General features: G+C 54.3%; 5 protein-coding genes across 14 annotated transcripts in view; 3 read left to right on the forward strand and 2 right to left on the reverse strand.

The window, feature by feature from the left end:
* Positions 1 to 9,128, forward strand: part of TESK2 (testis associated actin remodelling kinase 2) — a 77,283-nt gene extending 68,155 nt beyond the window's left edge. For all 3 annotated transcript variants that reach the window (XM_074545892.1, XM_005482210.4, XM_014263759.3), the window contains 2 exons: positions 867 to 1,002; positions 2,823 to 9,128. In XM_074545892.1, coding sequence (XP_074401993.1) covers positions 867 to 1,002; positions 2,823 to 3,832 — 1,146 coding nt within the window. In that variant the 3' untranslated portion in view covers positions 3,833 to 9,128. The remainder of the gene's footprint in view (positions 1 to 866; positions 1,003 to 2,822) is intronic.
* TOE1 (target of EGR1, exonuclease) lies at positions 7,124 to 13,263 on the reverse strand. 2 transcript variants are annotated; one of them, XM_026790466.2, is made up of 7 exons: positions 12,892 to 13,051; positions 12,769 to 12,809; positions 12,562 to 12,658; positions 12,247 to 12,405; positions 11,697 to 11,956; positions 10,232 to 10,406; positions 7,124 to 9,169 (listed from the first exon to the last, which is right to left on the reverse strand). In XM_026790466.2, exons 1-7 carry the CDS (start codon positions 13,003 to 13,005, stop codon positions 8,384 to 8,386), a joined length of 1,632 nt encoding a protein of 543 aa, XP_026646267.1. In that variant the 5' UTR covers positions 13,006 to 13,051; the 3' UTR covers positions 7,124 to 8,383. The 2 variants fall into 2 exon arrangements, with proteins under 2 accessions (XP_026646267.1, XP_026646268.1); XM_026790467.2 differs by lacking the exon at positions 12,892 to 13,051 and adding an exon at positions 13,150 to 13,263 and having other exon boundaries at positions 12,562 to 12,809.
* A 174-nt stretch (positions 13,264 to 13,437) lies between these two features.
* Positions 13,438 to 18,470, forward strand: MUTYH (mutY DNA glycosylase). Of its 5 annotated transcripts, none has more exons than XM_074545893.1 (15): positions 13,438 to 13,675; positions 13,796 to 13,929; positions 14,715 to 14,754; positions 15,036 to 15,109; positions 15,220 to 15,261; positions 15,356 to 15,427; positions 15,607 to 15,720; positions 15,977 to 16,074; positions 16,322 to 16,466; positions 16,552 to 16,627; positions 16,702 to 16,887; positions 17,068 to 17,213; positions 17,415 to 17,567; positions 17,668 to 17,718; positions 17,930 to 18,470. In XM_074545893.1, the coding sequence occupies exons 1-15, from the start codon at positions 13,492 to 13,494 to the stop codon at positions 18,032 to 18,034; spliced, it is 1,620 nt and encodes a 539-aa protein (XP_074401994.1). In that variant the 5' UTR covers positions 13,438 to 13,491; the 3' UTR covers positions 18,035 to 18,470. The 5 variants fall into 5 exon arrangements, with proteins under 5 accessions (XP_074401994.1, XP_074401995.1, XP_005482388.2 ...); XM_074545894.1 differs by having other exon boundaries at positions 16,552 to 16,624; XM_005482331.4 differs by having other exon boundaries at positions 13,438 to 13,603.
* Positions 18,471 to 18,665: 195 nt separating this feature from the next.
* HPDL (4-hydroxyphenylpyruvate dioxygenase like) lies at positions 18,666 to 21,872 on the reverse strand. Of its 2 annotated transcripts, none has more exons than XM_074545898.1 (2): positions 21,466 to 21,872; positions 18,666 to 20,241 (listed from the first exon to the last, which is right to left on the reverse strand). In XM_074545898.1, exons 1-2 carry the CDS (start codon positions 21,538 to 21,540, stop codon positions 19,153 to 19,155), a joined length of 1,164 nt encoding a protein of 387 aa, XP_074401999.1. In that variant the 5' UTR covers positions 21,541 to 21,872; the 3' UTR covers positions 18,666 to 19,152. The 2 variants fall into 2 exon arrangements, with proteins under 2 accessions (XP_074401999.1, XP_074401998.1); XM_074545897.1 differs by having other exon boundaries at positions 18,666 to 20,348; positions 21,466 to 21,871.
* Positions 21,873 to 22,795: 923 nt separating this feature from the next.
* LOC113458609 (selenoprotein Pb-like) lies at positions 22,796 to 26,082 on the forward strand. 2 transcript variants are annotated; one of them, XM_074545899.1, is made up of 5 exons: positions 22,796 to 22,953; positions 23,664 to 23,885; positions 23,982 to 24,194; positions 24,329 to 24,464; positions 25,085 to 26,082. In XM_074545899.1, the coding sequence occupies exons 2-5, from the start codon at positions 23,677 to 23,679 to the stop codon at positions 25,328 to 25,330; spliced, it is 804 nt and encodes a 267-aa protein (XP_074402000.1). In that variant the 5' UTR covers positions 22,796 to 22,953; positions 23,664 to 23,676; the 3' UTR covers positions 25,331 to 26,082. The 2 variants fall into 2 exon arrangements, with proteins under 2 accessions (XP_074402000.1, XP_074402001.1); XM_074545900.1 differs by having other exon boundaries at positions 22,807 to 22,948.
* Positions 26,083 to 26,392: the final 310 nt, after the last annotated feature.

Genomic DNA, 26,392 nt, shown 5'->3' on the forward strand with positions numbered 1-26,392 from the left:
GTTAACTTTAGGCTGCTGAATTAGATGTTGCTACCTACAGTGGTGAAGCCTGTGACATACATACACAGTCAATGCTCAAAGTGATGAAATGCTTTCAGAGTTACTCCTTAGAGGAAGCTGCTTGCCCTGTGGTACAATTTTAGTGTTGGACTTTGTTTAGAGATGTGTATCTGCCAGAGTGAATAAATAAATACGTACTGAGAAATACAGACTAATACATATTGATGAGCAGGGGGAATATTTTACCTGGGAAAGATGGATTTTTCTTTTTCCTAATTTATAGCTTTGTCAAATTATATAACCACCCTTGCTTCCTTTCAAGACAGACCAGTATATTGAGTAGTATGGCTAATTAACAGATGGAAAAATACAACATTTTCAGCTTTAAGATCAGCACTGCCATTTAGGTGTTTTAATTAAAGCCACAAGGAGATGATGGAATAATTACAATCTTTTAAAGACTGACATAGCCATATTTTTTGTGCAATCTTTTTGAAATAACATTGGTACATAATCATTGTTTGATAGCCAGAAAGAATCCAGAAAGAAATCCTGAACTATCCAAGCTGTTTCAAGCAAACCCCTTCACAAGCCATGCATCTGGCAGTTTCCCACCTTTTAAATTTAAAATTTTTCGTTTTCATAGAATATTTACAAATGTATTATTGAATGTGAGAGGTGTGATACAATACTGCTTTTTTCCTTCTTTGTTTTTGGTGGTTTTTTTTTTTTTTGCAATGACAACACACTTAAAACCATTTTGAATTTCCTCAGTTTCCTCAGGTTGTCCCTCTCTCTGTCCACTGTGTAAGCAGAATAGCTTGGACAAACCCACATGGACTTATTTGATTTGTGTGCATTCACAGATGGATCCAAAGCTGCGTCCTTCATTTGCTGATATTGTCAAAACACTGGAGGAAATGTTAAACCGCCTGAGAAATGAGGACTCGGAGAGAGACAGAAAGTTCGTGAACCTTGACAACAATGAAAGAAAACCAAAAGGTAAATGTCTGCATTGTACAAACATTGCTGGGTGCTCACAGCGAGAGGAGGAAAAGCTTCATATTTTGAAAACTGATATTTGGCTATATATGGTTTTATTTATGGTTTATGAATGATTTTACACAAACCCTGAAAATTATTCTGGAGCAATGCTCTATGCTTTGCATTGTGGAATGTCCTTTGGTGAAAAAACAGCTGTTTTTTAAAGTGCCTGATAATATTCTGTCCCCAAGATTTTGAGAGGAAATTTAGATTCATTTGGGAATGGGTTTGTAAATTGCTGATAGTATATGAAAACCCATAAATTTTTGATTTATCACTGCCATACTTTGTACATATACATAATTTCTTTGGTGTATGTTACTTGTAATATTTAGAGGCTTCTTAAATTCCTTCAGGAGGAAGAGCTCAGAAGAAGCAAGAGTATTATAAAGTACCTAGAAATACTCTGAAAGACGAGAAAAGATGAGTCCCAGGTCTGCTTGGGAATGTTTGCCTTGAAAGGTTTTCTCTAAAGCTGTCTGGTGCCACCTGGTGTGGGGAGCAAACACTTGTAGCCTGGGCTGGATTCTGACTTGGGTGTTCTATGTTAGTACACTTCTGGCATTAGAAACTCAAGAGTACATTTAAAATAGTTTCTTATATTATGTGGATATACCAATATGCAACATATAGACATAATTATTGATCTGTAATATATTTGTAGATCGAAATAATTTTTCTCTATGTTAAGCCACATAGAGTTAATGCATGTGGTAGTTCTCCCACACCTGGAAAGCATCTAAAAGAGGTGTGAGTTAAAAAGGAAGTTTGCTTGTTTGTTTAGGATTTTTTTTGCTTGGGTTGGGGTTTTTCTTTTGGGTTTTTTTGGTTTTTTTTTTTCTGGTATTCTTCCTTTGGAGTACATGTACAAAACAAGTACTTCTCAAAGAAGTGTTACATGCTGTTCTTTGACTTGCATAGTCTTTCCTACATGGAATGGCTGTAGTGTAAACTGTGACAATATTTAAAGGGAAAAGTGAAAATCCATGTCCTTATTCTGGAAATGTTAGTCAAAAGGAGATATCACTTCTTATACCCATTTGTTATTGCTCTCTAACACAGCTGTTCAGAGGCACCTTGAGAGCCCATGACAGATGCATGTTCCAAACACTTGGGGAGTTAACATCTACCAGTTTCTCATCCTAATCTAGTGATACAGCTTTTATTTATAAATGTGTGTGTGTGCTGTGAGTGCAAATACACAGGCATATGTACAACTTTTAAACTCCTATTCATTAGGGTCAGACTCTGATATATCTCCAGTTTTGTATTGGATAATGTACTCAAAGGAGGCTGGGATAGAATGACTTAAAATCTGTATGGTACAAGGGGAGACTTTTTTTGTCTTAGACGTTTCCCATCAGGGTGAACAAGTGCCAAATTCTTTGGCTACCATGTTTTTTACTGGTTCTCTTCTGTGATCAGTAGCACTAACAGACCCTGGGCAACCTCTGCTGGAAGCCAGGAGGATAAATCTAGAAACATGCAAATTGTTCTTCTCCAACACCACCCTGTGCCATCTCTGCTGTGGCAGTGTACTGGCAGCAAGGAGGTTTGCAGGGGCCCTTAATACAATGAGGAAAAGAGAAGAGAATGGTGTGCTTGTGTTTGTGCAGCAACTTACAAGGAAGGAGCAGAGATGTGCTTATGGAACACAGTTTGGAATATCAGAAACACAGCTTTCTTCTTTACAGTGCTCATGAAGGCTCTGTGAGTGAGCAGGTGCACAGCTATAGGGAGCTTCTTTAAGCTAAGAGTGTTTCTCTTTTTCTACTCAGGATCAATTGACAAAGGACCAGGAGTGAAACGTTTGAGTTCCTTGGATGATAAGATCCCGCCCAAGTCACCCCGTCCGCGCCGCAATATCTGGTTGTCCCGCAGCCAGTCGGATATCTTCTCTCGCAAACCTTCCCGGAAGATCAACGTGCAGGACCCCTACTACACACCAAGCAAAGGGTTAGGCCGCAAAGTTAACCCCTTCAGCGCCCGGGAGGACCTCAAGGGGGGAAAGATCAAATTCTTTGACATGCCAAGCAAGTCTGTGATTTCCCTTGTGTTCGACTTGCATTCTCCAGAGGCGGGTGGAGGCCTGAAAGCCAGCCAGTCCCAGTTCCGGCAGGCGTACAGCACAGACTGGCAAGACCTTTCCCTTCTTCCTGGGAGGAGATGCAGATCGCTTCCACTCTCTCCTGAATTACCACACAAGGAATATGGCCTCTTTGGGGGACTGTCTTCAACTGTTGGCAGGTGTGACCCAGCCCAGTTAGGTGCAGAGGTTCGGCAAAAACTCTTGAGTAGCACTAAATATGGTGTGTCAGAGATTCCCCCCTTTCACGCCAAGCCTCACAGAACAGAGTTTCTTCTTGCACCAGGACAAGAAGAGGATATGGACTGTTCAGATGGGCCAGTGGCCCAGGAGGAAAATGGGTTTTGCCCTGTTGAGAACACATGTGGAGATCCAGCATGTGATCAACCATTAGTGCTGGCCCAGTCCGGGCCATCTTACAAAAAGCTCCCAGTTGAGAATTCAGTGAACTCTGAGGGACGTGGCTCCCCACAAGTGTTTGCAGGTTGTCTCCCTTCTGAAGAGATGGAGGTAGAAGATGACCTACTGAAAATTACACTGTTGGAGCCTACAAAGCCTCTGTTCAGTGTTAGTCCTCCCACAGAGCTGAAGAGAGAGGCATGGCCCTTCAGGGAGCAGGATGGGGACAGTCCTGCCCTGTTGTCTCAGACCTCCTCCAACATCTCAGCAAGTGGCAGCACAAAGTCAGCTTGTGACATATGAAGAGAGGGCTCAAACTGAATGTGTCCTTGAGTTGTTCCCAGCTGCTTAAACTAAGCTTTTCTGCAGTGCTGGGCTTCACATCTGAAAGAGACTCACCAAGCTGGCTGTAGGACAGATAGCTGCAGACATTGTCGGAAGAGACTGATCATTTTATAAAACCTTATTTCAAATTGTGCTTATTCCCTTTCCTGATTTGAATTAGGAGGGGGAACTACTCCAGCCAGAATGGCCATGTGGGTCCCACAGCCCTTCCTGGAGGCAGCAGCCAGAGCAGGCACCATTAAACAGTTTGACCTGGATTTCCAGCATGGGGCATTTTAAGGTCTTAAGCTCCATGTAAAGTAGAAAGAATGACCCTTAGATTTTTCCCTCTTCCTCTAACTGAACATCTGCTCTAAGCCACTGCATATTTTTCATTAACATTCTGCACCAGTGCACCTGAGTCAGAGCCTGTGTTTCAGAAACAGGCACAGAAGTCTTTCTGAGCTATGTTGAGCAGATAGGAATGCTCTCTAGTCCCAGAGCTGCTTTGAATGCTGTTGTAGCATTAAACAAGCTCTTCTTTCAAAAGCAGCAAAAACAAAACCCCTCATGCTGGTCACAATCTGCAGGCTGAGTCACATGACAAGTACTTTGTGATTAACAAGAAGAATCTGTTGCCTGGTGTTTCATTTTCCCTTGGGATTTAGTAATGATGTTTAATACGTTTGTGCAGGGAAGCTCGCTTCCTTGTACAGCTCTTTATGTACCTCAGCCCAAATGTGGAGGAAGATTTGCCCAGGGCACAGAGAAGCATATTCCAGGCATTGCCATTTCTGGGCTTCTGAAGAAACTGCTCCTGAAAGTACCAGCTGTACTGAGCTTTTGGCAGGGGGTGGGCCCTTATCTCTGAAGAGCTGAGTGGACATCGTGATCTGTTTCTGCAGAATAGTTAAGTAGAGTAGCTACATCACAATTGACTATTATCACTAAGCTAGAAGGGTCACATACACCTCCCTCTCTGGTACAGCATCCATCTCACTGATTTCACTGCAGTAATGATGGTTCCTCACTAGCCTGCTTGACAGAGGACAGGAATCTCCTGCTTAGGGGGAGTTGCCAGCAGTGTTGTAGCCCCACAAGTGCTTTTGGAGAGGGCAGCTCACAGGAGGGCTTGTCCTAAATTGACTTTTTGTTTCCTCTACAGAAAGAAGCTGCTGTTTTTATTGGTTTCTCCTGTCACTGAATAGGATAATTTTTTTTTTTTTTTTTTTTTTTTTTTTTTTTTTTTTTTTTTTTTTACTTCCCTTGACCAGCGGGTACCTGTGAAAGAAGCAGCAACATGAGCTTTAATGCTGCTTGCTGGAACCATCATCAGCAATCCCTGCTCTGGGATGCAATGTATGGGAAAGCTCATTCTGTGACATTTGTGCAACATCCTTCCCTTTTCCACTATCATCATCCCAAAAAACATGGGATTTAAAAAATTTTATTTTATGGGGGTTTTTTTTAATCTATATTATCATTCCTAAGTGAGGTAAACATTGCACACCTGCTGAGCAGATGGTGATGCAGCAGAGTCCAGATTTTCATCCAGGTAGCCTGTTACACTCTTCCTGCTCTCTTGTAAGGCTGGATACTGTAAGCTGGTCTCTGATGGAAGCCAGACTATTTCTACTCTTCTCCCATCTCAAAGAAAGGATGGAGAAAGCCATAGTTCTTTCTTGGCTGGGATGTGTATCTTTCCTGAGGTGTAGGTAGCTATTCTAGGAGTTACAGCTGTGACTTCCTCTAGTGAAGTGTGTGTTAACCTGGGCAGTTCTCCCTTTGCAGTGGCTGTTATGAATGAAAGGAGAAGCCCAGTGTTGCGGAGTTATTTAATACAGTCCATGCCAGATTAGGCAGCTGTTGACAGCTCAAAAGAGAAAATGCCTGTGCTCATTAAGATCACCCCTTTTGGCCCACATCTCTCTGCCTCTTGAAGGTGCTTATCTGCAGAGTAGTCTCTGTCTTCTGCATTGTGTCTGCAGAGTGCAGAGCAGCCTGTATGGCTGCCACTGTGTGCGTGTAACTTTGAGGACAGAGAAACACTGTTGCCTGCCTGGTGCCTGCTTGCTTTTTTTTTTCATTTTTAAATCGTTTTATCTTTGCTACAACTGTATCTTCTGGGAGGGAAACCATCAGCACCAGCTTCTGTTGTCACAAGATGCATTTAGGTGTGTGACTTCAGACAAAGAAGCAATAATGAGTAGTTTACTTTTGGATCACCAGGCTGAGGGAAGCTGCCCAGCAGCCTGACCGGAGAGCACACGCACACCTCTGGCTGCCCTGGGGCTCCCCTGAGCGAGCCCTGTCTGTCAGTGCTGACACCTCATCATGAGCCCTGCCTGACACTGACTGCAAAGCTTGAGCAGTCAGCTGGGGCTGCCCCAGGGCACCCACTGCAGTGACCTCACTGTTCTCTTACACTGCTGTCTTTATGACGTTTCCCTGCCTTGAACAGCTCTTACAAAGCAGCAGAGATAAAATTTTATTTTCTTAAATGTCCGCTCTAAGCACAACCAATTGACATGCATTGGGCACAGCTATCAACATTTCTGGCTCTTGGTACTGAGGTGGAGATGTCAGAAACAGAAATGCCAAGGAGTAGCAGCTCAGGCCTTTCCTGGATTCGTCTGCATGGGAAGAGGCAAGTATGAAACCGGAGTAAAAGGTCATTTTAAAAATTGCAAAGTGGTTGCTGAAACCCAGTGTTTCCAAGGATGCAGTTGGAAGTCACAACATCTCATCCCTTTGGCTGCATAAAGCTGAATCTAGGCTGCACCTACTAATTCCTAGGTTTTGTGCCTACTGAGGTTGCTTTTCTACAGAGGGCCATTTTCTGACAGCCACTGATAAACATGAATTTGAACATATGGTCAGCAAACTCCTTGTTTTATAGTGACGTGACAAAGTTTTATCGTGATTGGATTTTACCATGATTTTGACTTTACAGGAGCAGTTCTTGCTCTTTTAAAGTACTTTCTACACATTGCTACACATCTCCCTGAAGAGATCAAAGATGTTTTTAATTCACTTTAAATCTATGTTGAGTTCAATTAAATGTCTGTTATAAGCTATTTTTGTTGTGGTTGCAGGTTGATAAAGTGCAGCCAGGAGAATGCATGTGAATTGCTGCCCCTCAAAAGCAGCACAGCCAAGGGGCTGTAGCAGACTTGTACTTGTTGGAGAGGCATTGATGTATTATGTGTAACAGAACGTTGGTATTTTTTGCCAGTACAACTAAAGACACTTGAATAATTCCTGTTTGCACTTAATGCTATTGTTTATATTGCATGTCACTACATTTCTATGCAAAACAAATAACCTTTTTTTTTTGGGAGGAGGGGCAGCCAGATATTTGATTAAGTATAAAGATCTTTGCGAGATGATCTATTTTCGTATTTATGAAGGAGTTTTACGTCTTAATATTTTGCAGTCTGTAAATAGCTGAACTTGTAATTAAAGGCTTAGGAAGAAGTTTGTAGCCTGTGTATAATAGTAAGTTAACACTGCCAGAAAAAAAATCTTTGCGAAACAACTTTTCTAATATTGCGGATATTTATGAATATGTAAAGAAAGTACGTCTTGTTTTTATGTTGATTGACCTTCTGACTTTTTTGAACTATAGAAATGGTGTATGTTTTATTGGAACTGCAATAAGAAGTAACCAAAGATGAATCCACTTAAATATTTTCATAATTTTTTTCTTGGTCAGGTTTTGTAAACTTTCCCAACTTGCTTTCAAAATAAAAATGAAATCAAGGCCTGAGTCTTGTGATTAAGAGGACAACAGCTTTAAGTTAAAAAAGCTGGCTTGAATGCTTACTTAAAATAGAAATGCCATTAATCCCTGGATTGAGATTGTATTTGCTATTACTCAGTGATGAGTTACACCCAAGGAAAACTCATCCTCAGTAAATGTTATTTCTCTCTTGCATCTCATTGAAGAGTTCCACTATTGAATCCATGAGACTCAAGGATTTTTTTTTTTTCTGCTCTGGCTGTGTCTTGTGAGCTACCAGATAAGATGGCTTTTGACAGTAGCCTGCAGGGTGCTTGCCATGGTGGCTGCTCTGTTCTAGCCCTAATTAGCTTTAGTAGCACAGGAAGCTGTGCAGTTTCTCAGGATCCCATATCTGGCTTTCAGCCCCACCGCCTCTGCCCTTGGAACAAGTCTGAAGACCTGCTCTGGCTTGGTTCAGCATGCAGTTAGCCAGCTCTAGAATCAGCACATTCCCATGTGCGAGGAATTTTCTCCTTCCCTTCTCTCCTGTAGGGGCAAAGGTCTCATCTCTGCATGCTCTAACCAAAGGCACATTTGCCCCCCTTCAGCCTCATCTCTGCCTTCACATCCCTGCATGCCACTAAGGAACACGGGCAACTCCAACTGAGAGCAATTTAATGGGTCAGATGTTAAAACACAAATAAGAATATGAAACCCGTTCCCTTTTTTGCAAGTTCTTGATGGAAAAAAGAACTCCAAAACTTGGAGGAGACAAAAAAAGCAGTTTAGTGAGGAGTGCTGTAGCTCTATGCAGTGTCCCAGGCCAACTTTATCTTCTCGCTGTGAGCTTTGGAAGATTTAGAAAACAAGCTCTTCACTATTTGCAGTGGCACTGATTTCCCACTGAGGTACAGTTTATTATGGCAGTCTGGCAACCAGGGCCCTGCACTGGGGTCTGTGTTTTTCCCCTGCTTGAGCATCCAGACGTAAGCCATGATATAGCCAGTCATGAACGCATCAAAGCCAGCTCGGTGTGTGCCCCCCTGGGAAGGAGGGCCATGGGCTTCCTTCTTTCCTGCAGCACCTGCTGCCTCAGTCTCACGGGTGGCTGGGTGACTGGCTGAGCCCGACCCAACCTTGGACTTCTTCTCTGCTTGGTCACTGTCAGAGGCATTTCCCCTGGCAGAAGGGCTCTGGGCAGCTGTTCCCTGGTCAGTTCTTTCAGTGCCCCCCAGATTCTCTTCCCATTGTGTGCTGGTGTCTGAGCTGACCTCTGTTTCCATGTCCATGGAGATCTCCTCCAGTGGCCTGCCCTCCCCGTTGGGTGTGATCTCTGCCAGCTCTATGGCAGCTGCAGGCTCATAGCAGCTCTGCTTCCGTGGTGGTCCCTCCTCCCCGTTCTGAGCTTGCTCCATGTTGTCCCCTGAGCTTTCCTGCTGGAATGCCGTTGCGAGCACTTTCATGTTCTTGCGATGCTTCCATCTGTGCTTCCGTTTCTTGCGCTTCTCCCAAAGCTTGTCGTCCTCGTCAATGATGAGGTCAATGTTATGAGACTCTGGACACTTCACCCCTTTTGGACACCACCCATAGGCCTAGCAAGAAAGAGAGAGGGGTCTGTAGCCTCCATCCTACTGGTTAGAGCAGCAATCACCATAACATGGAGTGGAGCTAATTATTCCTTCCCACTGAGGGTCTGTGAGGCTGGAGCAGGAGCAGTGTCCAGTTACAGCCCCCCAGCACACAGCAAAGGTGCTGCCACACTGCACTGGTGCAGCACACAGCGTATGGGCAAAGGCCAAGCAAGGTGGGTTTGTTCTGCCTGGAAAAAACAAGGCTAAGGGGAGTGGGATATCGAGTTGGTATCTGCAGTACCTACAGCAGAGGTTATGGGCAAGACGGAGCTAAACTCTTGTGAGAGCACAGGGAGAGGAAACCTGGCAACAGTCAGGGGAAATTATGACTAGAAAACATTTTTCATGTAGTGGTCAAGCACTGGAACAGGACCTGGAGTGGTTTTTTAATCTTTGTCCTTAGACAATTTCAAAATTTACCAAACAAGGTTCTGAGCAACACTGAGATCGTGGTTGGATGAGAAACTTCCAGAGATTTCCCTAACTTATGTTCTGTGACAGAATGTACAACATGTGGGAGAGCTCCTTTTCTCCATGAAGCACCTGAAGCCAGCTATGATCTGACCAGATGGTCTCTCTGCTGCTGTAGCTGCACAAGGACGAGCTCTTGTGGACCACCATGTGCTACAGTGCCAGAAGCTGCAAACAGGTAATAATTTTTATATCTAATGAAGGTAAAGGGAAGGGTAGAGGTGGCACTTCTCTCTTGTAGGACAAGCCAAACTAAGGCAGAACTTGCAGCCTCCCCAAGACAGCAAGGGATACTGTGACTCATACTGTCCCACTGTTTAGGGCCATAGACTCTGTTGGAATCTTCCTAATGAAGCCTGTAGGATTCCCCACCTCCAAGCAGAGCACACTATTGCCCTGTCTGCCATGAAGCCACCTGAAGCTTGAAAATGTTCCTTGTACTATGAAGCAGGCGAGGGGGAGTTGCCAGCTGCTTTCCTACAACTTCTGGCTCGGGCCACGTGTGCCCCTTTCCATGGAGTCAGGAAGGGAGCGGGGATTTGTGTTACTTACTGAAAACTTCTCACAGACAGGCACCTTGTTGCCCCCTGCAGCACTGCTGTGGCTGTCCTCCTCCAGAGAGCAGTAGCGGTAGTCGATGTAGCGGGACATGTCGGCGGGGTAATTGCAGAACTCCACCGTGAGGTGCTGCGCGCTCGACTCCCTCAGCTTGCAGTTCTCTCGCTTGCTGCAACGAGAGGAGCACACGGTTACTGTGGGATGGGACCAGGGCACGGAGCACACGCTGCCCTCCACCAACTCTCAATTCCGTGACTTTCCTGCTCCTGAGCTCCAGCCCCAGATGCTGGAAAGGAATTCAATCCCAGGAGAGCAACTTTAGTAAGTAGTTGTTTCTATGCTGGTTCAAAGGGTTTTTTTCTTATGCTGACATAGAGGAAGGAAAAGCAGCATCTCTGTTGAAGTTACAGGAGAAGGGGAGGCAGTTTGTTTTTTTAACTATAAAGGGCACTAAGATATGTGTTTGTCTTCATAATGGTAACGGACAAGGAAAAGATGCCCCAAAATGAGGTACTGTGCAGACTGTCCAGGAGTCACCACCCAGGCAGGTTGAACCTGGGCAATGCAGGCAACAAGGAAAGGGTTTTCATTTAATGAAAAAAAATCTGATCTCTGTTTTGTTCCAAGAGCTGGTTAAAAGCTCAAAACCTTTGGAAGGCTCTACCTAACAAGAACTGGGGTTAAAACATTTAAGACGTTAGCTTAGAAAGTTATTTTTATCTTGTCAAAACAAAGCACTCTCATGTTTTGAGAACAGCCTTCTTGAATGTTTTCAAACCTGTCAAACTGGCATTTCCTGAGATAAAACAGTCACAAAAAGTACCATTTCTCCTCAAAACAGAGCATGACTTGAGCTTTATAGAGATCCCAGGGGCTTTATCAGGGGCCAGGGGCTTGTTTAGATTGTGCGGGGCCTGCAGAATGTGGGGCCAAACTGCAAGGCACAGATGTGTGTCCTGAACAAGAGCACAACCCTTGCTTGGAAGGAAGTGATGGGAGTCAGAGTGGGCCATGGCCATCTTGTGTGCAGGACGTGTGACAGAGCTGGTCAGTGTCAAGGAGTGCAGGGAGCATCCATCCTTTAACTGCAGTGTCCCTCACAAAACAGAATTATAATTAGGAGACCTGCAGGACAGCCCTGGTTTCTTTTCTGTGTGATGTCCTGCCATGACCCTGTGGCACTGCTGGACCAGAGCCAGGCAGTGACACAACTAGATCTCAGACCAGGCCACTGTGGTCAGCCTTCTACTGGCACCAGTTCTGAAGTTCTCTTTCAGCTGCTGCCCACCAAATAGGTAAGGCCTATTAAAAACAAAGCCAGTCTAGAAACAGAAAAAGCACAGGGCAGAGTCACCTGAAAAGCACCTTCAGTCAGTGGGACAGTGAAAGGACACAGCCCCTTGCCTGGAAAAACAAACACACTGATTCTGTAAGCTCTGAGTACCAGCGTGCTGCTCACCACTTCTTGTAGGCGTACTCCAAGTAGGAGGCTACAAAGCGCGTCTCAAACTCCGAGGCGTACTTGGTGTCGTATATTCCTGCCGGGAACATCTCGGAGAGGTCGGCGGTGAAGGTGCCCAGGTTCTCTGGGAGGTGGGCGTAGAAGCACTGGTACAGGAACACCAGGTCAATCAGGCCGTTATGGAGAATGAGCGGCTTCTTGGCCCGGATGAGCTCCAGGAACAGCGTCCGAACGCTCAGGCTCTGGCTCTCGTTGCCCTGCACGAGGGAGGATCCGGCAGTGAGCCTGGGCACCCTGACTGGCTGTCACCCTGGAGAGCCCTCAGAGCATGCTGCCCACAGCTGTGACTGACTCTGAACAGAGACACAAACATTTGGAAAAGCAACTGCAAGCAGTGGGTTTAAAGCAGCAGGGAGGTGAAAGGGATAATGCTGCAGGCAGGAGCCCAGGGTGTGCCCACCTTCATGCACGAGCAGGGGAAGCCAGCACACCCCCAGAAACGTGGAGCAGAGCAGGCTGAGGTGTCTGAGAGGGAGTGGCTTTGTACCTTGTCGTTGCCCTTGTGGTAAGGGATCCCCTGGGAGTACTGCTTGTTGAAGTCGAAGCCGTGCTGCACCAGGAACTGCACTGACTGGGGCTCGACCACATAATCCTCGGTGCAAAGCAGCGTGAGGTTGTAGATCTGGCACAGGTACGTGTTCTCGGACTGCGCAGGGAGAGGGGCAAAGAGCCCAGGGACACCTGTCAGGGGGAGCTGCCGAAACAGCCGCGACAATTCCACGGGGGAATCCCACCTCCCAGCGCGTCCCCGCTCCCAGCACCGACCAAGACAAAACGGCCGCCCCACGGTTCGCGCACGCACCTTCTCCGGGAGCTGCTTGAAACAGGCGACGCCGAGGGACAGGACAGAGCGTGTCCTGGCGGCGCTGCAGACGGCCTTGTAGCGCTCCTCGATGCACCTGGCGACGGGAGAACGGGCCATGACGGCTCCGGCCTGCCGGTACTCCGGGGAGAGGGCACCGCGCAGCCGGTACCGAGAAACGCACCCCCCGCCCCACCGGGCACTCACGGGCTCAGCAGCAACTTCCTGGCGCCGAGGCCGCTCAGCTCCTGCGGGGGGACAGACACCGTCAGCGGCTCCCCGGGACCGGCCGCGCCCCTCCCCGCCGCCGCCGCCCCCACGCGGCCTCACCGTGTCCACGGCCACGAAGGTGGCGGAGCGCAGCGCCAGCACCATGGACGGCCACAGCTCCGCCAGGTTGTCGCTCTGCACGTCCACCACCGGCACCCGCGCCGGGCCCGCCATGGCCGCGCCCGCACGGGGCCTCCGCCGCCCCGCCTGCCCGCCGCCTGCCCGCCGCGGGCCCCGCACGCCTTGCCCGCTCCGCGCCCAGCGCCGCCCGCCCTCGCGGCCGGCCCGGCTTCTGCCGGCCCCGGCGGGGTTTTTTACCGTTCTCAAAATCCGTTTTCAACCGAATTTAGAATTGAGTCAACAGGCGTTTAGCTGGAACAGCTCCTTTGGGTCCTTCCCGAGCGGCCGCTCGGACCGGCGGGAGAGGGGGCGGGCCCCTTTTGCTCCCTGCTTGCTGATTGGCTCCAGCACTCCGGGAAGCCCCGCCCCTCACTCCTGCGTTCCGAGGGAGGGCGGGTACGAGCCCGCCCCGCGCACTTTCCTTCGATTGGCTGGCGGGCGGCGGTGGGCGGGGCTCATCGCTCTGATTGGCCGTGTCTAGGGGTGGGGCGGGGCAGGTTTTCCCGGGAAAGCGCGCGCGGCGGCGGGAGCGACGGTGCCATGAGCCCCGCGCGGGGCCGGGCGGCGGCCATGGCCGGGGCGCTCCGGCGGAGCGGCGGGAGCGCGGCCCCGCCCCGGGGGCGGAGCAGGAAGCGTGCATCGCCCCGCGGAGGTGCCCGGCAGCGGGAGGGCTGGGGGAGCTGGGGTGTTCTGTCCGGTGCTTGCTGGGTCCGCGTAAAGCCCGGTACTCGGTGCGCGTCCACCCGGCAGCGGCTCGGTCGGGCTCCCGCCTCTGCTGCGGTTGAGCCCCGCAGCTCTTCGCCGTCTCCCGCCGTGCGCTGACCCCGCGCCGCTCTCCTGGCAGGGGCCCCGGCTGCAGCGCCCGCTCCGCCGCCCGCCCGGCATCTCTTCAGCGACCCGGCTGAGGTCGAGGCCCTGCGCCGCAATCTGGTCGCCTGGTACGACCGATGCAAGCGGGACCTTCCCTGGAGAGCGCTGGTAAGGGGAGACATCGGGAAACAGGGGTGGGGGACTACTTACTGTGCCTTAAGGGAGCCTGGCTGATGTGACCGTGGTGTTTTTCCTTGTGTCGTGCATCCCCACCCGCATGGACGTGCTCCCAGCTGGTCGTGGCTGTGTTGTGGTGGGTGGTCTGGAGCCAGTCCCTAGGTATGAAGAGTAAAAGCAGGGCACGCTTCTCGAATGTAACCTTCAAGAGGAATACTTATCTCTGGCCAGGTTAGTCTGGCTGTGTTTTGATCCTGTTTCATTCCTGCCTCTATGATACCCTGTATCATAGTGATACAATGCGACTGGTGCATGGAGAAGGTTTCTCATGTATTTGTTTCAAGCCAGCTGGACATTTTCTTAGAGCTCCTGCCTGTTCTGTGCTCAGACTGGCAGCAGTGGCTCGAGAGTCATTGTGGTGCTGAGGGTGGGCATCAGCTTTACAGCAACGTCTGAAGGCTGGGAACTGAAAAGCCCCTCTGTGGGATTTACATCTGCCTCCAATTGCTTCCTTTGCAGGCAGGCTCAGGTATGGGATAGCTCTCTGTGGGATTTTTAGCCTCATAAGTAACTCTCCATGTGGAATTTCATCAGCAAGAAGATGCTTTGGCTGTCACATGATTAACCCAAACTCAGAACTTCTGAGTGCTGGGGGGAAATTTTTTTTTACTTTCAGATTCCATTGCACCATGGATTGTTTTATTTTACATGGAGGCCCCTCTGCAGTGGGGTCTGTGTCACCTTGTTCCTCACCCTTCATCTTCTCCCCCTTGCAGGCAGCATCGGAGCCGGATGCCGACAGACGGGGATATGCAGGTGAGGAGCAGGGGCTGGCTCTGGGAGCTGTGGCTTCGTGTGTCGTCCTTGGAACAAGCAGCCTGAAGTGGCACGAGAGCCATTGATCCCCCTTGCAAGGCACTGGGAGGTTGGAGAACCTACCTTGGGCCTGGAGGAGCACCTGTGGGGAGGGTGAGGGGTGGGAGGGTGTCCCATGAGCCAGATGCTGTGCAGGGTTTGCAGCCAGTGCTAACGTGGCCACAGCACGAGGTGTGGGTGCCTTGGTGCCTGTGCTGTGAGCCCTGCCCTGCTCCCTGCAGTGTGGGTGTCCGAGATCATGCTCCAGCAGACACAGGTGGCTACGGTGATCGACTACTACACCCGCTGGATGCAGGTGACTGCTCCTTACACAGTGCTGTGCCCACAGCCTGCCCCTTTTGGAGGGGGCAGCTGCCCCCTGCCTGTGGCAGGTCCCTGACTTGTCCCTTTCCCTCTGTCCTGCAGAAGTGGCCGACGCTGCAGGCTCTGGCACAGGCGTCCCTGGAGGTGAGGATCGCTGGGACTGGGTGCTCTCCCTGCCCTGTGGCAGAAAGATTAACATTAACGCTCTCCATTACCACTGTTGTGTCTCTTGGAGCAGGAGGTGAACGAGCTGTGGGCTGGGCTTGGCTACTACTCCAGAGGGAAGCGTCTGCAGGAAGCAGCAAGAAAGGTGCTGGCTTTTCTAAAGCCCTTTGTGGCTGCTGGGCTGGTGCTGGCTCATATCTGCCCTGCCTCACTGGGGCTGTGCTGCTGGCACGAGGCTGCAGAGGCTGGGATCCCACGGGCAAAATGGGTTCCTTGCACATGCCCACCCAGCTGCTTCCCTGAGCTTGGCCCCTTCCCTGCCAGGTGGTGTCCGAGCTGGCTGGCAGGATGCCCAGGACGGCTGAGGAGCTGCAGAAGCTGCTGCCGGGCGTGGGCCGATACACGGCGGGAGCCATCGCGTCCATCTCGTACGGACAGGTGAGAGCTGCTGACAGTGGGCACGTCCCCCTCGCTGCCCAGCCCCGCTCCTACAGCTCCTGCTGCTGGGCCTCACAAGCCAAGGGTCCCCAGGGTTGTGCTTGGCTCTCCCCTCACTTTGGGATGCATCACAGCCCCCACCCAGCCTGACCTGTGGGTTGGCCTCGTGTGTGTCCCTCTCCATCCTGGGAGCATCCCAGCTCCCTTCTTTGTCCGGAGCACATCCCAGCATGGTAATGGCAGCTCCTGGTGCCAGGCTACAGGAGTTGTGGATGGGAATGTGATCCGGGTCCTGTGCCGCCTGCGATGCATCGGTGCCGACTCCAGCAGCCCGGCCGTCATCGACCGCCTCTGGTAAGGGAATGCTGTCTCTGGAGCTAAAGGCAGGATCACCCAGGAGCCTTAGGGAGCTGAGCCTGTGGAAGGAGGCAGGTGTGGAGTATGGGAACTCTTGGGAGGTTGGTGCTGCTGGGAGTTGTGGGGAAAGGAGCTGTGTTGCCTGTGCCGACCTAGGAGCTTCCCCCCAACAGGCAGGAGGCAGGCAAAGGTCCTGGCATGCTCTCCCCAGAGATCCCCGTGCCTCTCACTGCCCTTTCTCCAGGGACTTGGCCAACGTGCTGGTGGACAGGAGTCGCCCAGGGGATTTTAACCAAGCCTTGATGGAGCTGGGGGCAACTGTGTGTGTGCCCAAGTCCCCACTGTGTGGGGAGTGCCCGGTGAAGCAGCACTGCCAAGCATGGCGCAGAGTAAGTGTGGCCCCGAGGGTTTGCCATGACTGGGACAAGGTGGGATGGTGGATGAGCCCATCCTCACTTCTGTTTGCCCTTGCAGGTGGAGAAGGAGCTGGCCTTTGCCTCTCAGAAGCTGTTTGGAAAAGCCCCCCCGGTGCCTGATGTTGAGGACTGTGGTAAGCATGAGGGGGGATCCCTGTTGTAGCTCCAGGTCTGAGCCCTGCAGCAACTGTTACCCTGGTGCTTGCAGGTGTTGGGGACTGTCCCCTGTGTCCCCCAGCCACAGAGCCGTGGGACAGCAGCCTGGGGGTGACCAACTTCCCCCGGAAAGCAGCGAAGAAGCCACCGCGGGCGATGAGAACAGCCACGTGTGTGCTGGAGAGGAGGGGCTGCCACGGGGCCCCAGAATACCTCATTGTGCAGAGACCCAGCTCGGGTAATGGGGCTGGGAAGGGGGGATGAAGGCACCACACAGCCCCTTCCCACCTGCATGAGGGATAGAGGAGAGGCTTTGGTTGCTGGGGTAGGGAAAGGAGCCCTTTGGGGCTGCGATGCAGCTCAGTGTCCCTGCATGTGTCCCTTGCTGCCTCACATTTCTGTCATGCCTCCTTCCCAGGTCTCCTGGCTGGACTCTGGGAGTTCCCAAGTGTCCCACTGGCTCAAGATCTGCAGGAGGAGAAGGAGAGGGAGGAGTTGGCTGATCACCTCCAGGCCTGGATGGGGCAGCCCATGGCAGCAAAAGGTCTGCAGTTTATTGGAGAGGTGAGCCTGGAGCTGGAGGGATGCAGTGAGTCCCTGTGCTCAGCCATGGGGATGAAGCACACAGGAGAAAGGTGTCCCTTCCCCACTGTCACCCCTCCCAAGCTCTGCCCCACTGCTCAGGACCCTGGCAGCCTCAGTGCACTTTGCATCCCCCATTGCCTGCCAGCTGCCTGTCTCATGTGTCTTTCCATCCCCTCACAGGTCATCCACATCTTCTCCCACATCCACCAGACTTACGTGGTCTACTCCCTGCACCTAGATGGGGATGTGATCCTGGACCCTGCCTTGTCCCCATCCCGCTGGGTGACAGAGCATGAGTTCCATGCCTCGGCCGTGTCCACAGCCATGAAGAAGGTATGGGGGGCACTTGGGCCTTTCCTCCCTTCCCTCAGTTATCTGGGGAAAACCCCTGCCATCCCCTCAACTTCTCTGGGATCTCCTGTTCTTCCTTCAGGTGCTGAAAGCTCACGAGAAGCAGCGCAGGAAGGAGAGCAGCCCTGCCAAGGTGAGCAGTGCTCCAGGGTGCCTGGGGCCCCAGTGCTGTGGGACAGCCTCTGGTGTGCTGTGCTGAAGGTGCCCTGGGGTTTGGGATCAGGCCAAGGAGCATCCCCAGCCTGTGGCTATCCCCTGTCACTGCCCCTGGGTGTTCCCAGAGGGATCCCTGGAGCCCGTGGGGGCCCTTGGGGTCTGGCTGAGCCCTGCTGTGTCTCCTGCAGGGCTCCAAGCGGAAGCGGGGGGCCAAGGCACCGGGAGCAGGCAGCCCCTGCCCTGGGACACAGCTCTCCCTCCGCGCCTTTCTCCGGGCACCGACGGCCCCGTGAGGGCACCGACCTTCCTCATGTGAGAGCCCAGAGCCCCTCGCTGGGGTCTGTCCTGCCTGGGGCATGGCAGCGCTGGCCCTGTGCTGTAGCAATCCCAGCACATGGCACTACAACGGTCTCTCACTCTTCCTTTCCCCCATGGGAATTGTGCCTGGATGTGGCCACTGGTCCTGGATTAATCCTGGAGCCTGACCTGACCTCCCTTCTTTGCTGGAGCCCTCCTGGGCTATTTGGCCCTGTACTGCCACCACTTTGGCACTGTGGACTCAGGGCAGCAGGGCTTTCTCTCCAGCAGTGGGAAGGCTGTGGCCACGTGGCTCCTGCAGCCTGGGCCCCTGCCTGCATCTTGTTCCCCTGTCAGTGACTGGGGATCCTGCTGTGCCCTCCCTTGTTTTTACTGGACCTGAAAATAAAATCTCAAGTGTGTGTTTTTTTTAAGTGACTGTCTGTTGCACTGTGCTAAGCTGGGGGTGTTGGGCAGCCTGTGATGGAATGTGAAGATAGGCAACATTAGATCTGAGCTGGAAAGAGCAGGGATTTCTTCGTTAACGCACCCAAGAAATGGCCATTTCATCCTCACCTGGCATTCAGCACATCTTAAATAGGAGGATTAAAAACCCAAAGCAGTGCCTGTAAATTAATTCTTTAATTGAGAGGAGGAAGAGGCCACCACTCACCCTGCAGGGCTGGGTCATGCTGTGGGTGGTAACTGCCCCTAAGTGGTCGTAATCCAGGGCCTCTGGATTATCCACTCCCCTCAGGCAGCCCCTCATCTCTCTGTGTTTGGAGTGTTTCTGTGCCAGCACGCTCTTGGCCATGCTCTAGGCTCAAGTCTCAATAAATTAAGCTGAAACTAAGGCAGGAAGTTCTTTACATGTGGTCGATAAATCACTGGGGAACCATGGTCAGGGGAGAAATCCCAGCCATCCTGGGGCATGCTCACACCCCTGCTGGACTCAGCCCTGAGCATCTTGCTCCCGCTGGAGCTGGGTTGGCTCTGGATTGATCTGGAGCCACCCCTTGGTCCCTGCTCACCTGGGCCATGCCAGGGATGGGATCTCTACGGTCCTTGCCCCAGGGTTGGAGTGGAGAAGCTGGGGGAGGACTGCAGCGTTGCACTACTGCTGCTGGTCCATGTAGAGCTGCACAGCTTTCCATAGCGCCCGGATATTTCCCTCCCCAAAGCCGGGCGCTCCCCTACGGTCAATGAGCTCCAGGAAGAAAGTCTCCTCTGAGAAGATGGGATGGGTGAAGATCTGCATCAAATATTCCCGAGAGGGGCTCTCTGTGGCATCAGTGCCCGGCCGGCCCTTGTCCCCAGGCACTGTGGTGTCCAGGAGGATGCCAAGCTCTGCCAGCATGTGGGGGTCCTGCCCAGCTCCTCGGATCTCCTCTGCTTTTCCCCCCTGGCTGTAATACGTGGGAGGGGGTGTGAAGAACCGTGCCCCCCGCTGCTGCAGAGCCCTGGTCGTGCTGACAATGTCAGTGGTGCAGAGGCCGACGTGCTGGATCCCAGCCCCGCCATGCTGCTCCAGGAACGTGTCGACCTGGTTGGTGCCGTTCTGGGAGAGGGACTCGGCAAAGACCAACTTGCAGCCGTGGGCTGGGGTGCCCTGGGCGCTCTGCAGTGCGAGGAGCAGCATGCCCACCCCCTGCCCCCCCAGCACGTAGCCCTCAGCCGGCCTTTCCTGGGGGTTCAGCAGGAAGCGGTGGAAGCCAAAGCAGCGCTGGTACCAGTCCAGAGCCGCCCGGGCCCTGCCCCGGGGGCACACATATGTGATGTGGTCAAAGTGAGTGATCCTGATCCCATCCCCTGTGGCTGAGGGGGCTCCTTGGATGGGCTGGAAGCCCGGCAGGAAGAGTCCCCGGTAAGAGGATCGGTCCAAAAGGGTGTGGCTGATGTTGCCCACCACAGAGCTCACCACGCCGTAGGTGACAGAACCACCCTCATCGCTCAGCTCGGTGGGGGGCACCAGCAAGGAGCATCCCTGGCTCTGCAGCCGCTTGCAGAGCCCCGGCACATCATCCACCTCGAAGCAGACGTTGGAGGCTGTGCCCAGGGTGGGCTGGGGATCTACGTCATAGAGGAAGTCGTGGGACGAGGTGAATTCCCGTGCAGGTGCCAGGCGCTCGTTGACGAGGAAGATGGCAGATTCCCGTCGCAGGGCCAGCTGCCGGACACGCGGCGTCTCCCGCACGGCCACCGGCTGGAAGCGAAAGGTGTTGGCCAGGTGCTGGCCCCAGCCCTGCCTGTAGGGCAGGTGGAGGGAGATGAAGCAGGGGCGGCTCAGCGAGGCTGCCATGGCTGGGCAGGCTGTGGGGAGGATGCAGGGGGTCAGGGGGGCTGCTGGCCCTGGGGAAAAGCCTTTCCCCCACCTTGCACAGAGCCCACCTGTGTTTGCAATCACACGTGCATATGGGTGTAAACTCGCACCTTTTAAATGTGTGATTTTAAATAAGTGGGTCGCAGGAGCCAGTTTGCTCTGTGAAAGGGCACCCACCTTCGGGACCAGCTACAAAGAGCTGCCCAAGGATGCCAAGCCCTCCTGCCAGCCTTCCACTCTGCTGCCCTGCCCCATGCTCGAGGTCCCGGAGCAGGAAAGCCCCAAGCCCTGGATGCAGCCCTGCAGGTCCCCTCTGGAGCCATGTGTCCTTTGGGAGTGCCGCAAGGAGGTCAGTGGGGATTCCCAGTGGAGGAGGTGCAATGCATGTGTAAGCAAGATTATGGGGACAAGGGTTATGGTGGGAATGTCCTGTACCAGGAACATGGACTGGTAAACACAGAGCAACACACTGGTTACAGCTAAAACGCTCCTGTGCTGCCCCAGCGCCTGTCAGGTGTGTCCCACCAGTGGAGGGGAGCAGTGGGGTCATGACAGGCTGATGTGCCCTTCCCCTCCCCAACAAGGACAGCGTGGAGCCACCATGCTCTCTGCTACAGCCCGGGAACCACGACATTGCCCTCGGGGCACAGAGGACGGATACTTCGGGAAAGTGACCTTCCTCCCAAATATCTGTGATGGTCAAGGGGGAAAACAGATCTGCTCAAAACCCCAATCGGAATCACCTCTCCAGAGCACCCACTGAGATTTCTGATCCCATGGCATGCACGAGCCGCTCTGGCCAGTCCTCACAGGTGTGCATTGGGCTGAGGGAACACACCTGCTCAAATATTCCCTTTCCCCTGCCCGCCTGAAGGGGCTGTGTGCTCCGAGCTCTCCCTGCTCCCTCCCACCAGCCCAGGGCGGAGGGACCGCGTGGACCCGGCGAGCACATGGGCAGGGGCCGGCGCTCCTTCCCCCCGGCCCCGCTCCCCGCTGCGCCCCGCGGCACCGGCACGTCCCCGCTCCGCTCCCGCCGGCCCCGCTCCCCGCGCCCGCCCTGCCACCCCCGTGCCCGCGGGCCCCGCTCGCCCTCGGGCTGCGGCTCACCGGGGTCAAGGCTGCGGGCGAAGGGGACGGCGGGCAGCGCCGGCGGGGGCGGTTCAGTTCGCTCCGCCCCGGCATGCACCAGGCCCGGCCCTGCCCGGGCCCTGCGGAGCGGCCGCGGGAGCGCTCCCGGCGGGGAGCGGCGCGATCGGCCCGGGCAGGGACGGGGCCGGCACACGGAGACCGCGCTGCCCGCCGCGGGGCCTAAAGCGGTTTGCGGGCCTAAAGCCGCCCGGGCCGGAAACCGCAGGCACCGCGGCGCGGGATGAGCCGAGGGGAGGAGGGAAGCGCCTGCCAGGCGGTGGCCTGGGCTCCCTGGAGCACAGCTCGTGTGTGTGCCGGGTCATTCCCTGCCAGCCCGAGTCCCGCGACATGAACTGGGGAAATGTGTCCCTGCGCAGTGCTGGGCGCTTCACAGTGTCCGGGGTACCCGGTGGGGACTTGGGGGGAGCAGCGTGCGGGTGGGGGGTGACAGCTCTGCGGAAAGTCACAGGATGTCAATCACAGGGACTGCTCACCAGCCCAACCCACGGCCCCACATCCTTGGGGCCCCTCAAGCCCCTCAGCAGCGATCCCCTCTACCCCTGCTATTTTCAGACGAATCCCCACTCTGTGTGTGTCTGGGATCATGTTCTGCCCCCGCTGTGACTGTGGCTGCTTGCCCTTCCCTCCCTTATCATGTTTTTGTACAGATCTCGGGTACAATAAACTGCTCAAATATTTGCAGAGATGTCCTTGTGCTGCCAGAGTGGTTAGCTCCTCTTGTTTGGTTGGGGGGTGGAATCCAGTGTCGCTGTGATTTCCCAAGGAAACACCGACACTATCACAGCCCCATCAATGTGGGGCCGGACAGGAGGCATGGAACTGGACACTGGGGAGTTGCTGTGGGGCCAAGCTTGGCCTGAGAACAGCCATGGGCACAACAGAACAGCCCGGCTTTGGAGGTGACACCGCACCGGGCAGGGAGCTCCAGCACCCTGCTGTGTATGGGAGGCGCCATCATTTTGGCTGCAGGGAAGCAGAGACGGCACTGGTGGCTCCTGTGGCACCTGGTGCAGGGATGGCGCTGTTGGAGGTCACCCCACAGTGGTGCAACCCTTCGGTGTGAGCAGTGGCCTTGGCAAGGCCCCCAGCCCTCCTGTGCCTGCGAGGTTCGGAGCGCTGTGTCCCTCTGTTCCCTGCAGCACCGCCTGTCATCCCTGGCGCCAGCCCGGCACCAGGCACCGCTTTGCTCCGGCACGGCTCGGGCTGGGCTGTGGCAGCAGCGCCCCGAGGCCACATGGCACTGACGGGGACAGTGCCTGCCTTGTCGCTGTCCCCTCGAGGCAGGCGGTGGTGGCCGGGGCGCAGTCCCCGCTCCAGCCAGGCTCTTCTCCTCCCTCCTGGGCGGGGAGAGTGGTCAGGAGATAAAAAGGGGACCGGGGCCAGCTGGAAGTTGCTGAAAGCTGCTGGGGCCAGGAGCGAGGGAGGACGGCAGCGAGGAGAAGTGCGGTATCGAGGGCTCGTTCTCGCGGGGAGAGGGCTGGGGAGTGGGGGCACATCCACCCTGACCAATCCTGCATCTCCCTGCTCCCTCCCCAGACCATCCCCTCCCGACCCATATCCTCCCCCTTGCCCATTTTGTGTGCTGGATATTAGAGGGATGGGGAATATCCTGGGGTTGTTGGAGGATGGGGGCTTCAGGCAGATTTTGGAAGACTGAAGGGCTTTAAACGCTCTGTGTACCCCCAAAGCACTTTGTGGGGCACCAAAGACTCTCAAGGTGACCTGAAGGTGAAACCATCTCTGTCCCAATGACTGCTCACTGGCAGCTGAGATGATGAGGGCTGTATCCCTGCTCCCTTCTGGGGCAAGGATAGACCTCTCTCTGGGGCTGGGTTTGTTTTGTGGGATCAAAGAAATGGAGAAGGCCCGTGGGAGGAGGAGCACCTTCATCTCTTGAGATATGGGAGTGAGTGTTCACTCCCAGGGGAGAACAGGATGCTGTGGCACCGGGTGCCCACAAAAGACAGTAGCAAGGAGCCCAATTTCCCCCCTCGTCCTCCTGTCCCTGTCTCCTGGGATGGGGGTTGTGGCTCCCAGTGCCAGGATCAGGCCAACACTGCCCACAGCCCTTGTCTGCCCTGGAGCTGGGTGTAGGGGGATATTTTGGGGTTGCAGTGGATCTGGGAGGAGGGTAACACCCCGTGTGCCCCTGCCAGGGCCGGGTCCAGGATGGGGCTGCTGGTGCTGGCCCTGGCCACCTGGCTGGGGCTGGGGCTGGCCTCGGCCTCCGAGGAGCCGGCCAACAGCAGCCGGATCTGCCAGGAGGCACCGGCATGGACCATCAATGGCTCGAGCCCCATGGAGGGGGCAGCAGGGCAGGTGACGGTGGTGGCCCTGCTGAAGGCCAGCTGACAGTTCTGCCTGAGGCAGGCCCACAGGTGAGCCCCGCTCCCCTCCCCACAGCAATCCCCGGCACCTCGGGGCCGTAGGGCGGCCCCTGCCCGGCAGCCCCTCCCAGCGCCTCCCGTCCGCAGCCTCGGGGGCCTGCGGGAGCGGCTGGCCCGGCAGGGCTTGGCCGAGGTTCGCTACATGATCGTCAACGAGAAGGCGCCGCTGTCCCGCGCCATGCTGCCCGAGCTGCGGCGCCATGCCCCGCCCGGCGTGCCCGTGCTCCAGCCCGAGCAGGAGGACCCCGACGTGTGGCAGGTCCTGGGGGGTGACAAGGACGACTTCCTTGTTTATGACCGGTGAGTGTCCCTCGATTCGCCTGAGGCTTTACTGGTGTTACAGAGCGTTTGATGGCTTCCAAAATCCCCTCTCGTGGCTGGGCTGGGGGCGTTCCAGCCCCCATCTTGAGCCAGGCCGTGACTTCTCCCCTCAGGTGCGGCCGCCTGGCTTTCCACATCCAGTTGCCCTTCAGCTTCCTCCACTTCCCCTATGTGGAGGCAGCCATCCGCTCCAGCCACGTCAAGGACTTCTGTGGCAACTGCTCCCTCTACCCCAACACTACCCAGGAGGTAAGGACTGGAATGCTCGCTGGATCCCTGCTGTCCTTGGCACTGCACATCAGCAAGAACAATCTTAGCTCCATGTTGGGGATGGGCTCTGGGTTGGCAGCTGCCCTCAGATGTGTTTGAGAGAGAAGGTGATGGAAGGTCTGGAATAAAGGCACTTAAATAGGTCAGAGCTTTCCCGTTGAAAAGGAATTGACTAAAGGGGTCATACCCCATGTCTGGGAATGCTAACTAGGACTGTTCCCATATAAGAAAGGGTAGGCAGTGGATGCAGAGGTGGCAAGCTCAGAGCAAAGAAAAGGCTGTAGCTCTGAGCTTGGCAGGCGATTAGTCACTTCCCAGGAGAAAAGTACAAGAAATACTGAATGCAAATTCCTGTTTCTGGACCACAGACAGCTTGAGCCAAGGGACACAAGTGTAGAGGCTTGTGCCCTGTGTGCTCCAGCCTCTCCTGTCTTCCCTGTGCCCTGGGTCAGGGCTGGAGAGCATTTGCTCTGACCCACAGTTTTCTGTTTGATGAATGCTGCTCTGCCTTCTTCCTCGTTCACAGCTGTGCTCCCAGGCTTTCTGCAGGGCTCTGTGGGCATTCCCATACCACACCAGCCCTTGTGTTACTTCCTCAGGCTAACAGCACCATGGAGGGCCCTGCCACCCCAAGCTCCCTTCCTGAACATGAGGGGATGGAGTCAGAGACCCCGGTCCACCAGCACAAGCCCCTCCATCCTCACCACCATCATGAAGTCAACAGCGAGAGAGACACAAAGCCAAGTGAGGACCACAAACCTGCTACCCATGCTCACCACCACCACGGAGACCATGGCCAGCTCCATCACAAGGAAAAGAAGCAGAAGGAGGGGGATGAGCATTAAACCAGGCTGGGCAGCCTTGCAGAACCCAGTAGTGTGCAGACAACCCCACCTCCCTTCACAGAGGCATGGAAGGACTTGCTTTGGGCTGCTGGTCACCAGCAGTGCTGGTTTAACAACTCCCTCCAGCAAACCCCATGTGGGTTGCCCTCCTACGCTCTGATAGGGATGGAAATTCCCCTTGGACCCTGCTCAGTGCTGCATTTTCAGCCCCAAGGCTCAGTTCTGAGCCTTCATCTGCCACTGCCCGCCTTTCTGTGCTCAATGAAGCCTGCTGTGCAAACCAGGAGGTCCCTGGTCACTGCTGGCTGACACTGCACAGAGCAGCAGGGCGGGGTGGAGGGGCCAGAGCTGGGATGGGGGCAGCACTGCTGGCATCCTCTGCCCATCCAGACACTCCTGGGTGTGCAGGAATCCCTGGGTCTTCTGGCCAGGGAGCGAGGGGAGGGACAGCGTGTGCCCCGCAGGACACGGTCCCAGGGAGGAGCGGGGGATGTCGCGGCTCCCCACGGTCCGAAGCCTGTCCCCCCGGCTGTGCCGTCCTGGGCGCCCCCGGACCGTGCGCACGGGTATGTGCAGTGGTGCTGGGTGGCCGCAAGATGGTGGCCTTGTCCCCTCTTGGAGACCCAGGGGCTGGATCCGATGGGCGCAGCTCGGCGAGGACAGGGTGGGGATCCTGAGGTCTTTCCTGCGGGTAAGCGAGGTGGGAGGGCAGCGTGGATATGCGGAGTGCGAATAAAACCTCTGTGAAGTGACCGCTGCTCAGTTTGGCCTCTGGTGGCCCCGGGGGAAGGGAGAGGCGTCTTGCTCAGCGCTGGTCTATGCCCCGGGCACAGGGAGGGACACAGGGCTGGATGCAGACCCCAAGATGCAGCAGCCAGGGGTGGTTTACATCCCCTGAGCAGGAGTTGGAGGTACAGGGGCTCAAGACTGAAGGGAAGTCCTCTTCAAGAGAAGACCCCATCGCTTTCTGTCTTCTGGCTGCCTCCCAGGATGGGAGTCCAGGACATTAACACTGCCCTGCTTGGAGGGTGTTTGGCTCGGCACCTCCATACCTGGCTTGTA

The sequence above is a fragment of the Zonotrichia albicollis genome, chromosome 8 (assembly GCF_047830755.1).
Source record: "Zonotrichia albicollis isolate bZonAlb1 chromosome 8, bZonAlb1.hap1, whole genome shotgun sequence".
NCBI classification, from domain to species: Eukaryota; Metazoa; Chordata; class Aves; order Passeriformes; family Passerellidae; genus Zonotrichia; species Zonotrichia albicollis.